The sequence below is a fragment of the Tamandua tetradactyla genome, chromosome 1 (assembly GCF_023851605.1).
Source record: "Tamandua tetradactyla isolate mTamTet1 chromosome 1, mTamTet1.pri, whole genome shotgun sequence".
NCBI classification, from domain to species: Eukaryota; Metazoa; Chordata; class Mammalia; order Pilosa; family Myrmecophagidae; genus Tamandua; species Tamandua tetradactyla.
Genome location: NC_135327.1, coordinates 171,619,532 through 171,632,815, shown reverse-complemented (window position 1 = coordinate 171,632,815; position 13,284 = coordinate 171,619,532). Strand labels below are relative to the sequence as shown.

The window sequence follows — 13,284 nt, the reverse complement described above, 5'->3', positions numbered from 1 at the left end:
TCATTTTTCCAGTATAATGTTGTATATTATTATACCCTTTTCTCTTATAATACAAGGTTTTGTTGATCATTAAGCATTTACCACAATGATACTACTACTCTCCATCCTTAAGACACATGTGTCTTTACTTCTTACAGAGATTAGTACTTTAATCTTTTAATCTTATTTCTTTGCCTGCAGATTTACCCCTTACAATCTCTGTTCTGAACTAGTCCATGTTATCTATACTATCACTTCTTCCTTAAAAAAAATCTTTCAGTAGTTTTTCATCACATACATGAGTGAAATCATGGTCTGGCCACTGTCTACATTTTAGCTTTATTTCCTACCTCTCTCCCCACAGGCATACTGGGTCCCACCCCTGTGAAACTATTTAGAATTCACCAAATGTGCTATCCTTTGGCCCTTTGCCTTTCCACACAGTTGTTGAACTTTGAAACTAGCCCAACTGCCTCTGAGAAACCTTTCATGATGTGCTGGTTTGAAAGGAAGCATGCCCCCTAAGAAAAGCCATGTTTTAATATAAATCCCATTTCATAAAGGTAGAATAATCTCTATTCAGTACTTTATGTTTGAAACTGTAATGAGATCATCTCCTTGATTGATGAGATTTAGTTAAGAATGGTTGTTAAACTGGATTAGGGGATAACATGTCTCCACCCGTTTGAGTGGGTCTTGATTAGTTTCTGAAGTCCTATAAAAGAGGAAACATTTTGGAGAATGAGAGACTCAGAGAGGGCAGAGAATGCTGCCGCACCACGAAGCAGAGTCCACCAGCCAGTGACCTTTGGAGATGAAGAAGGAAGATGCCTCCCGGGGAGCTTCATGAAATAGGAAGCCAGGAGAGAAAGCTAGCAGATGACACCGTATTTGCCATGTGCCCTTCCAGCTGAGAGAGAAGCCCTGACTGTGTTTGCCATGTGCCATCTCACTTGAGAGAGAAACCCTGAACTTCATCGGCATTCTTGAACCAGGGTGTCTTTCCCTGGATGCCTTTGATTGGACAGTTCTATAGACTTGTTTTAATTGGGACATTTTATCGAACTTAGAACTGTAAACTAGCAACTCATTAAATTCCCCTTTTTAAAAGACATTCCGTTTCTGGTATATTGCATTCCAGCAGCTAGCAAACTAGAACACATGAGAACTCCCCTACCCTAATCAACCCTACTTAATATCAGGTAGCTCCTTTCTCAGCTCCACCCCCACCCCCTGAATTAAAGGAAGATAGAAGGGGTGAAAGAAGGAAGGCAGCAGGAGAAAAACCAATGGCTTAAACAGTAAGAAAATGCATTATCTCTCATAACAAAAAGTCCTGAGATAGGATTGCTCCAGGGTTGGTTAATTCATTGGCTCAGTGATGTCACCATGGGCCCAGTTCTTCCCAGAAGCGTGTCATCTTATTCTAAAACTAATTTCCCTCAAGGTTGTGAGAGGGCAGCATCAGAACTCACATGCAGAAATGACAATGTCCAGTGGAGAAGTGAAGGCTTCCTTCCTATAGTCACAGAATCCCCCAGCAGACATCTCCCTTGTATCGTTGATCAGAACTGGGTTAAATGTACCTTACTAAATTGGCCACTGCTAAGAGGAATGCTGTCATTGCAATTGATGGAGACAAATCAGGATTTACTGCTCAGTCACTAGAGTAAAGAATAGGTGCCAAACAAAATTCAGGTCTATAAGCAAGGCAGGAGCAGAACTTAACTGTTGAATGAGCAAAAAACAGTATCTGCCATGTCCTCTCATGGGCACCCATAATATTCTCTACTTTGGTCATAATACTAAAACACTGTAATGTCGTTGCTAATCTGCCTCTCATTTAGATTGTGAGTAGTTTTACAGGTATTGAATATCTTAGATCTTCATAGTCTAAAGTCTGTAGTGGTTGTGGCTCCTTAATAACCAAATGTTAATTCAAGATCGAGGAAAGGGTACTAAATGGAGTGACTCCCTCCTTTTTAGTTCCTCATTTAGGATTACAAGTTCTCTCCATTCTTCTTATGAAATCTCTTACTTCCAGAATGTAGTTCCATTCTTACTGCAGCTGATCCATTTTGGTCTCTATTCAGTTATCTTTCTAGGCCTGAGAGATGTTCATAGGAAGTAACTCAGCAAGGCCTTTCTGTCCTCACAATTTGTGTTTGCAACCAGTGTACCATATATCCAATAAATGAGTCCGGTAGAACCCAAAGACAATTGTAGTATATGATCAATTAATTTTGCACTAATTGATTTTTAAACAGATGTTTTCTTTCCTAACTTACGTGTAAGAAGAGTGCTTCCTAATTTTATACTTTTGTGACCCTATTACCCTGTTTTGCTTCACCTTATAAGCCCTTTTGTATCTCTTGTATAAACATTAGAAACATGCAGGGGTTTTTTATTCTTAGCTCATAAGTTATCCATATTGTTATAAAATATGATTCTTTAAACACTATCACCTGTTTAAGGCTCCATTCCCGATAACTGTTTTGTTTTGTATTTTCCTTACTTTTTTCTTAATGTAGCACAATTTGAGACATGCATACAAGTATAGACAGTAGTATTTAATGAAACCCTATCTACCCATCCCTCAACTTCAGCCATTATCAACTTACAGCCAATCTTGTTTCCTCTATATTGCTATGACCTACCCTTCCCTTTCCATTGTTTTGAAGCTCAGTCCCTGGCATCATATTGTTTCATCTGTAAATATTTTGAGATATATCTAAAAAGATAAGGACTGCAGTTTTTAAACATAATCACAATAGTTTAATCACAGTGCCATCAAAAAAACCTTAATGTCTTCAAATATCTCATTGATTTACATTTCACCATTTGTTATATAAATTTTTTAATTTTTATTTTAAAAATTCACACCAATATAATCTTCCAGTTTGATTTTTCCACAGATCGATTTGGGATGTTGCCATTAGATGAGCCTGCTGTTCTTCTTAGTGAATTCCTAGACCGTTTTCAAAGCCTTTGTCACTTGGACCTCCAGCTTCCTTCCCTGAGGCCAGAGGACTTGAAAACTATGGTGAGTTTTTCTTGGCGAGGCTACAGTGTTCTTCACTTGTCATAAGCATTTGTATGTCAAGCATTTCTTTTAATGGCAAGAGGATGCATATTTCTATGAAGAGAACTACTTGTCTCTTAACTGACTGTTTAAGTCTCTACCAGAACGGAGACTGTTGAAGGTTTAAGTAAATGGCTTCTGTTTAAATTTTTTATATGGTTTTGAATGAAATTGAATAGTATAAATTCAATTTCATCATAACTTGTTACTTCAGAAGGTAATTTGATTTCATGTACTTTCTTGTATTTCATTTTCCAAAGAAATTGCTAGAGGAGAAGTTAAACCTCTCTTCACCTTTGGGAATAGAAAGTTTGAAATGCTCTGTACTTTTTTTTTCGCGAGCTTTTTAATTAATTAATTAATTAACATTTATTTTTTATAATTTTTTATTAATAAAAAATTAACAACAAACAAACAAAAACATTAACATATTCCATTCTGCATATATAATCAGTAATTCTTAATATCATCACATAGTTGCATATTCATCATTTCTTAGAACATTTGCATCGATTTGGAAAAATAAATAAAAAGACAACAGAAAAAGAAATAAAGCGATAACAGAAAAAAAAAAGATTATACGTACCATACCCTTTACCCCTCACTTTCATTTATCACTAGCATTTTGAACTAAATTTATTTTAACATTTGTTCCCCCTATTATTTATTTTTATTCCATATGTTCTACTTGTCTGTTGATATGGTAGATAAAAGGAGCATCAGACACAAGGTTTTCACAATCACAGAGTCACATTGTGAAAGCTATATCATTGTTCAATCGTCATCATGAAACATGGCTATTGGAACACAGCTCTACATTTTCAGGCAGTTCCCTCCAGCCTCTCCACTACATCTTGAACAACAAGGTGATATCTACTTGATGCGTAAGAATAACCTCCAGGATAACCTCTCAACTGTTTGGAATCTCTCAGCCATTGATACTTTGTCTCATTTCACTCTTCCTCCTTTTGGTCCAGAAGTTTTTCTCAATCCCTCGATGCTGGGTCCCAGCTCATTCAGGAGTTTTTCTCAATCCCTTGATGCTGAGTCTCAGCTCATTCTAGGTTTTCTGTCCCACATTGCCAGGAAGGTCCACACCACTGGGAGTCATGCCCCACACAGACAGGGGGAGAGTGGTGAGTTTGCTTGTTGTGTTGGCTGGAGACAGAGGCCACATCTGAGCAACAAAAGAGGTTCTCTTGGGGGTGACTCTTAGGCATAATTTTAAGTAGGCTTGACCTATCCTTTGTGGGGTTAAGTTTCATGTGAATAAACCCCAAGACTGGGGGCTCAGCCTATAGCTTTGGTTATCCACACTGCTTGTGAGAATATCAGTAATTCAACTTGGGGAGGTTGAATTTTCCCCTGTTCTCACCATTCCCCGAAGGGGACTTTGCAAATACTTTTCCACTCATTGATCAAATCACTCTGGGATTCATCAGGACATCACTCTGGGCAAACCAATAAAATCTAATGTCCTACCAAGGTTCCATGTACTTATGTTGTTCAACCAATTATCTATATAAGTTATATTAGGAGATGCACTAGTCAAAATATAAATTTTGTACCAAATAGACATTTTTTTATTTAGTCTCACGCATAAGTTGAAATGTTAAAATATTAATTACCATCTATTTTCAGCACCCTGCAGTAAAGACATTCCTTTGTTCTTCCTCATGCAAAAACATTTTAAAATTTGTACATTTAGTCATTATCATTATACACTCTAGGCATTCCTAGATTTTACCATCTCAATCTTTATCATCCATCTTTCTTTATGATTTCATTTATGCCCCCAGTCCTCCTCTCTCTATCATTCTCACATTCAGCTTCATTCAGTGTTTTAACATAATTGTATTACAGTTAGGTAGTATTGTGCTGTCCATTTCTGAGTTTTTATATTCAGTCCTGTTGCACAATCTGTATCCCTTCAGTTCCAGTTACCCAATATCTTACCCTAATTCTACGTCCTGATGGTCTCTGTTACCAATGAAATATTCCCAGTTTATTCACTAATGTCAGTTCATATCAATGAGACCATACAGTATTTGTCCTTTTGTTCTTGGCTAATCACACTCAGCATAATGTCCTTAAGGTCCATCCATGTTGTTACATACTTCATAACTTTATTCTGTCTTACAGCTGCATAATATTCCATCTTATGTATATGCCACAGTTTGTTTAGCCACCCGTCCGTTGATGGACATTTTGGCTGTTTCCATCTCTTGGTAATTGTAAATAATGCTGCTATAAACATTGGTGTGCAAATGTCCATTTGTGTCCTTGGCCTCATGTCCTTTGAGTAGAGACAGCATATAGATGGGTCTTGTTTTTTAATCCATTCAGCCAGTCTATGTCTTTTAATTGGGAGTTTAATCCATTAACATTTAGTGTTAATACTGCACGGGTAGTACTTTCTTCTGCCGTTTTGCCTTTTGGATTTTATCTGTCATACCTAATTTTCCTTCTTTTTGCCTTTACTCATAGTCATCCTTTCTATACTCTTCTCCACACCTCTTTCTTCTGTCTTTTCATATCTGTCTCTAGTGCTCCCTTTAGTATTTCTTGCAGAACTGGTCTCTTGGTCACAAATTCTCTCAGTGATTTTTTTGTCTGAAAATGTTTTAATTTCTCCCTCATTTTTGAAGGACAGTTTTGCTGGATATAGAATTCTTGGTTGGCAGTTTTTCTCTTTTAATAATTTAAATATATCATCCCACTGTCTTCTCACCTCCATGGTTTCTGCTGAGAAATCTACGCATAGTCTTATCAGGCTCCCCTTGTATGTAATGGATTGGTTTTCTCTTGCTGCTTTCAAGATCCTCTCTTTCTCTTTGACCTCTGACATTGTGATTAGGAAGTGCTTTGGAGTACATCTATTTAGATCTATTCTCTTTGTGGTATGCTGCACTTCTTGGATCTGTAATTTTAAGTCTTTCATAAGAGTTGGGAAATTTTCAGTGATAATTTCCTCCATTAGTTTTTCTCCTCCTTTTCCCTTCTCTTCTCCTTCTGGGACACCCACAACACATATATTCATGCACCTCACATTGTCTTTCAATTCCCTGAGTCCCTGCTCATATTTTTCCATTTTTTTCCCTATAGTTTCTGTTTCTTGTCAGATTTCAGATGTTCCATCCTCCAGTTTAGAAATCCTATGTTCTGTCTCTCGAAATTTACCATTGCATGTTTCCATTGTTTTTTTCATCTCTTCTACCGTGCCTTTCATTCCCATAAGTTCTGTGATTTGTTTTTTCAGATTTTCAATTTCTTCTTTTTGTTCATTCCTTGCCTTCTTTATATCCTCCCTCAATTCATTGATTTGGTTTTTGATGAGGTTTTCCATGTCTATTCGTATATTCTAAATTAAATGTTTCAGCTCCTGTATTGCATTTGAATTGTTGGTTTGTTCCTTTGACTGGGCCATATCTTCAGTTTTCCTAGTGTGATTCATTATTTTTTGCTGGCGTCTAGGCATTTAATTACCTTAATTAGTTTATTCTGAAGATTGCTTGCACTTCTTTTACCTAGGGTTTTCTTGCTGGATGAATTTGTTGTCTGTCTTTTCTTTGACATTCAATTCAGCTTTATCTGGACCTCTAACTTAAGTTTTGTTTAACAGAGGAGAATTTTTCAGTCCTTGTTTTCTTGTTTCTTGCCCTGCTTATATGGTGCCTTTTCCCCCCACACTTAGGAGAGTCTACTTAGCTGTTATAGACCGCGGCCGGATTTTCCCAGGCCAAACTGGCCTCCTATCAGGAAGCAAGAGTCACCTACCTGTGTCGGTTTTCCCTGAGGGTGAGACCCAGCAGGTTGAAAGACTTTCCTGTGAAGTCTCTGGACTCTGTTTTTCTTATCCTGCCCAGTATGTGGTGCTTGTCTGCCTGCAGGTCCCACCAGCATAAGACGATGCGGTACCTTTACCTTTGGCTGGGGGCATGGTGGAGACCGAGGAGAGGTTGTAGGCTGGTTTTAATGGTTTCAAATTGCCAAGCCCTGGTGTCTGAATTCCTTGAGAGAGGGATTCCACCTGAGTTGGGCTTCACCCCTCCCCTAGGGAAGGCACCGGGGCAAAAATGAGCAACCTCTCCTTTGACCAGGTTCACCTGAGCTGGGGGCCTATTTTTAGTGGTCAGAATTTGTTAATTAATTCCACAATTGTTGTTTGGTTAGGCTTAACCCCTGCTGCTGGTAAAGTCTCCTTCCTTTCCCCTCTGGGAAGCGGCCTGTGGGGGAAGGGCACCGGCTGTCATGGCTTGGGGAACTCACGGTTCTGGGGGGGCTCACAGCTGGTCCAGATTGGGGTATGCTGTGTGTCCGGTCACTGATGTGGGCCCAGGAGCTATTCTGTATTGTTTCTGGTTTTTAATAGTTGTTCTGGAGGACGAACTAAAATGCACACATTGTTAAGCTGCCATCTTGGCCCGGAAGTCCTGCTCTGTACTTTGAAACTAGTATTTACTGTCCCACCATATCATCCTGTGGGTGCTTTCATGAAGACAAGTGTTACTGCAGGAAATAGTTAGTTATTTTGCTTTTTCAGGTTGAGAGGCTGTTACAGATTTTTAGTGCCAAATATTAATTTCTGATTATTGTGATAAATGTCATCCTGCTCCTAGCCAAGGTATTTTTCCCCCGATACAATTCTTTAATATTCTTAAAACAAAAATAAAGACTGTGAGGGAGAAAAAAATATAGAACTATTAAACTTTACAATCAGGAATCCCCTGATACTGTATCAAACTTTAGGGACACCCAAATCAATAGGACATACCCTTGATCTTGAGGTTTACTCTTGTGAAGCTTATGTAGGTAGTGGAGAAGCTTAGCCTAACTATAGGTATGCCTAAGAGTTACTTCTGAAGGACCTCTTTTGTTGCTCAGATATGGCCTCACTCTCTCTAAGCCCAACTCTGCAAGGGAAATCATTGCCCTCTCCCCTACATGGTTCATGACATTCAGGGGTGAAAATCTCCCTGCCAATGTGGGAGATGACTCCCAGGGATGAATCCAGTCCTCGCATTGTGGGATCAAACAATTCCATTCTGACCAAAAGGGAGAAAAGAACCATAACTAGTAAAGTATCAGTGGCTGAGAGAGTTCAAATAGAGTAGAGAGGCTACTCTGGAGGTTGATCTTATGCAAGCTTCTGTAGACATTGCTACCTATCATAACCTGCCAAACCCAAACCAGGACCAATCCAGTTTATCCTAAAGAACACCTAGGGCAATATGTAAGATTCCACAAGGGTTCCATGCACTAGGGTAACTTTCTAGAAACCTACGATCTCCAGATGGGTCCATGGACCAGATAAGTCCTGAAACCTAGAGGGGCCCAGCCTCTCCAAAACATCAGATAGTTCCATCTCCCTACCCCGTATTAGTGACAGACCCTTCCAACATGAAAAAATTAGAATGGCCATAGCCCAAACACCCCTAAAGAGAGGGATAGAAGGATCAAAGGTGATGGTGGAGTTACACAGAAAAGATAACATTTAATAAGTGAATATGATTGATGTATCATTAAATTAATAATTCTTTTAGTTTCCAGGGTCTTAGAGCAGCTAGAAGTGAAACCTAAAATTGTGGAATTGTAACCCATGTCAAACTCTGAAATATGTTCTACAAGTAATTGTGGTGCTGTGCTTTGAAATTTATTGCTTTCATATATGTATATGTTATTTTTCACAAAAAAAAGAAAGAAAAAATTCAATCGTGACAGTAAAAAAACACTTAAACCTTCTAGCCTTCTATATTCTGGAGCAGCTAGAAGGAAAAATCTAAGAGGATCATATGGGAGCCCATGAAAGACTCTGGGATCTGTCCTGTAACTACTTGTTGAAGAGTGCTTTGAAAACTATTGCTTTTTTATTTCTTTATTTTATACATATGTTATACTATACAATAAAAAAGTTAAAAAATAAATATAATAAATAAATAAAAACTGTGGCAAGCCCTGTTCTGTCAAAAAGTAAATTCATTGTCATGCCAAGATAGGAACAGTAATCTGTTTTCAATATTTGGGTATTGAAGTTTTCAAATTTCAGAGAAAATGTACAATTTGATAATTGAAAATAATATTGCACTAAGAAAAAATTATAGTTCCCGAAAATTGCCATTTTTTTCATTTAGCAGATTCATTGCAGATCAGAAACTTCTGTATGATATCTTAGCCCTTTCCTAGAAGTAAGTCATTTTCTAATGAAGAGTTTGTCATTGTTGCTGTGTTTTTTACCTTATACTTTTCTTTTCACAGTAGTTGAGATTTTAAGTTTTTGACTTTTGTTCCTTTGTAGTGCTTGACAGAGGACAAGATCAGTCTTCTCCTACACCTGTTTGAAGATGAACTTGATGACCAAACTGATGAAAGAAAAACTACAACCAAATTAGGCTCAGACATCCAAGTCCATGTCACTGCCTGTATTCTCTCTTTGTGTGGCTGGGCATGTAGGTTAGTGAATTTTGCCTGGGGCTATGAGCTGTAAAAACACTATATACCCATGTAGATCACTCACCAGTATTATTTGGAAATCACATGGTATTTCTTATAAGAAAAGCATAGACAAAGAGAAACTGAAGGGAGAGGAAGAATCAGTAACAGAGCCAGAATTAGAACTCAGGATTTCTTGGTGCTCACATCTGCACTTTGTTTCTTGTACCATCACTTCCCAGGAATTTTTTGTTCCTATAAACAGTGAAATTCCTCTCTATTTTTTACAAAGGAAAAAAATATCAGTTTAATGATGACAATACCAAAGGAAACATCATCTGGAATTCTCTGGGACCCCATGTTGGTGTTTCCAAAATTTCAGCTTCTCCATTTGACATCGACTCTATCTGAGATAGAAGACTGTCAGAAGAATGATATTGAAAGAAGGTTTTCATTTAAAAAGGAAAGATTTGAGAGGGACAAAAACTTCCTTCAAAATAATCTTGCTGTGGAGGGCATGGCCAAGACCCTTAGATTTTCCTATAGGAAATATGTGAGAGATAATAAAGTTAAGTCCTGAGATTGGAGAAAGAGTTCTCTAAGGGGATATGGTTTGCATTCTACTGGACTTTCCCAGTTTTGTTTTCTAAGATTAAATATACTCACATGTCATAATACTTAGTCACTTGGAAATGTTATCCCTTGAGAAACTTATTTTATTTTCTCTTTATACCTAGTTCTTCATTGGAGCCCATGCAGCTCTCCCTAATAACATGTTCACAGTGTATGAGGAAGGTGGGACTCTGGGGTTTCCAGCAGATTGAATCATCCATGACCGACCTGGATGCACCCTTTGGCCTGACCAGTTCCCCCATCTCAGGCCTTGACGGGCGGCCAGAGCGCTTCCCTCTTGTTCCTGAATCTCCTCGGAGGATGATGACCCGTAGCCAGGATGCCACGTTTTCCCCAGGCTCAGAGCAGGTGTGGGCTTAATTGGCTTGTTTGGGATTGATTTTTAAAAAAATACTGTTTTTGCCGAAAGTGGTGATATAGGAAAAAGTGGAAATTAACTTAAGGTGGATAGGCTTCACATCTAACATCTAATCAAAATACTCTGTAATGTTTCCATTCACTAGTTGCAATGGAGAAGCTAAATTCATGATTTTCTTTAGAAATCTAGTATTCCTTAAAGAGTTTAATCATGTAGGCTGTTCAGAAACTAAACTGTTACAGTTTAAACTATAAATTGAGGAGTTATTGCTTAATGGCAACAGTGTTTATCTTTGGGTTGATGAAGATGTCCTGGAAATGGATAATAATGGTGATTACGTGACATTGTAAATGTACTTAATGCCATAATGCCACTGAATTGTAAACTTGAAAATGGTTAAAGTGGTAATTTTATGTTAGGTACATTTTACCCCAATTTTTAAAATGTCAAAACAAACAAACAAATTGTAAGTTTATTAACTTTCACATCCTCCTAGAAATATTCTCCTGAACATAATCATTAATATGATTGGTATTAATTATTTAATATTTAACTATTTCCCCTTTCCTGCAGGCTGAAAAGAGCCCAGGTCTTATCGTCACCCGAACTCGGAGCTGGGACTCTTCCAGTCCTACTGACCGTCCTGATCTGGAGGCTGCTAGCCCCACCACCAGAACCCGCCCAGTGACCCGAAGCATGGGAACAGGAGATGCCTCTGGCTTGGAAGTACCATCTAGCCCTCTCCGGAAAGCCAAACGAGCTCGCCTCTGCTCTTCTAGCAGTTCAGTGAGTCCACCTTTGCTTGTAAAATCACTGAATACATATAACTCACTGAGCTCTCACTGTGCAGCATGGAGAAGCAGGTGTGAGCTCTTTTTGGGTCCTGTGGCTGGAAGTAGATCATGTGAATAAGTATAAAGATAGAATAGTTGGGTGACCAAAGGGGAAACAATTTAAAGGTTTTGTCACTTGTTCCTTTGTGAGGGATGCTGGAGTGGTAATAAATTATATCAGGCAGTTGTGGTTCGGGGGAGGGTGTGTGTGCAAGCCTTAAAAGGGACAATTTAAGACAGAAGGAGTGAAAGAATTAGGAAATGAGAGGAAAATATATAGGCAAAACTTAAAAGACAACTTAAAAACTAGAAGTGGGGGCAGTTGTGAAATTCTGGTCTTGACAGCTAATAGCAGTGTTTCCTTGAATGTACATAGCATCTCCCTTTCTTTAACAGTATTTCTTTTTCTTCTCAAGGATACATCTTCTCGAACCTTCTTTGATCCTACCTCTCAGCATAGAGACTGGTGCCCTTGGGTGAATATCAAACTTGGCAAGCAAAGCAGGGAGAAGGATGGAACTGAGTTAGATGCCAGCACGCCGGCAGAGCCGGGCTGGAAGGCAGTACTTAATATCCTCTTGGCCCACAAACAGTCTAACCAGCCAACTGAAACAGACTCCATGGTAAGATAAGCTGTTGTCCTGTATGTGTACAACACTTGCTGTTTATGGGGTGGGGAGCAGAGGCTAGTCCTATAATTAGCACCCTGCCTGCCTTCAGCTTTCATAAGTTGTTAGACACATTGAGGTTTCATCCTAGAGAACAGGCATGGAATGGACTCAATATTTCTGCAGTTTAGCATAGGGCATTCCATCTGATTCTGATAAATTCTTTATCTTCCCAACTAAAATCAAAGTCCAAAAGGAACACATAAACAGAAAGAGGTGAATAGGCAGCTGCCCTGGCCTCGTATTGCTGAACAAGCTGCTTTTTTCTACCAGTTGCTGTCACTTGTAATTGGAGCATCACCAGTTAAACTGCTGTTCAGAGCACTGTGCTCTGACACCAAGATTATGATTTCATTCCTCACATGGAACACAGTACTTTCCTCTATTTCACAGCCACAGACTCATGCACTTTCCTTCAAGCTAACCAGTTCAGTAATGACTGCTGCTGGTTACAAATGTGGGTAAATTCAAATCCATCATGACAACTGAGAAAACAAGTCAAGTGTTTCAAAATCATAGGGTAGGCATTAAGTAATCATGAAAACTAGGTTCTTTCCTTTGCTGGATTCTTTCCCAAATTTGCCTTATAGCCTAGTATGAATATAAAATTTCTAACCTCTAGACCCTCCAAAGACCAAGTAAAATAATGCTTGCCAGTAGATATTTTCAAGAAGTATTCCCACATTCATGGTATTGAAGGTACAGGATTTCTCTTGAGGGAATGGTAGCAGCAGCCCAAGAATGTACATTAGTGCCCTTCATAAATATGCAGGTGAAGATTTTCTAAGTTTTAGCGGGGGGAAAAAAAATCTGCATTTTCCCAATTTAAAAACTTTTAAAAATGTATAAAGCTGGGTGGGCCGTAGTAGCTCAGTGGCAGAGTTCTTGCCTGCCGTGCTAGAGACCCGGGTTCGATTCCTGGTGTCTACCCACGTAAAAAAAAAAGAAATGTATAAAGCTATTTGAAGACAAATATATAAAGCTATTTGACCTACCTCTCAAACTGAAGAGATTAAAGCTGTCTTTGTACATAAATGCTCTCTGCCTAGATCTTCATGAAATAGTATGTTAGCAATTTTAATTAAGACTCTCTTTGTCACTGTCATACTAAAAAGAAACCCCACAGGGCTTTTTTATGGTCGAAGAACTTGGTCTTCTGATTGGTCCTGGATTCTAGGACTCTTAAGACCCTGTTTAGTAGCTTTTCTTTTAACCTTACCACAGCTGCTCTGATTGGAAACTGCAAAGCTTAATGGGGCCATGGTAAAGGAACTTGATATTAAGAAAAAGTTTTTAGTACTT

The 13,284-nt window shown here is 38.6% G+C and overlaps 1 protein-coding gene across 4 annotated transcripts in view; it reads left to right on the top strand.

Annotated features, from left to right (window-relative positions):
- ZC3HC1 (zinc finger C3HC-type containing 1) overlaps positions 1 to 13,284 on the top strand; it is a 61,754-nt gene that overhangs the window by 30,859 nt on the left and 17,611 nt on the right. For all 4 annotated transcript variants that reach the window (XM_077130779.1, XM_077130926.1, XM_077130695.1 and 1 more), the window contains 5 exons: positions 2,895 to 3,022; positions 9,357 to 9,511; positions 10,228 to 10,471; positions 11,055 to 11,267; positions 11,731 to 11,937. In XM_077130779.1, coding sequence (XP_076986894.1) covers positions 2,895 to 3,022; positions 9,357 to 9,511; positions 10,228 to 10,471; positions 11,055 to 11,267; positions 11,731 to 11,937 — 947 coding nt within the window. The remainder of the gene's footprint in view (positions 1 to 2,894; positions 3,023 to 9,356; positions 9,512 to 10,227; positions 10,472 to 11,054; positions 11,268 to 11,730; positions 11,938 to 13,284) is intronic.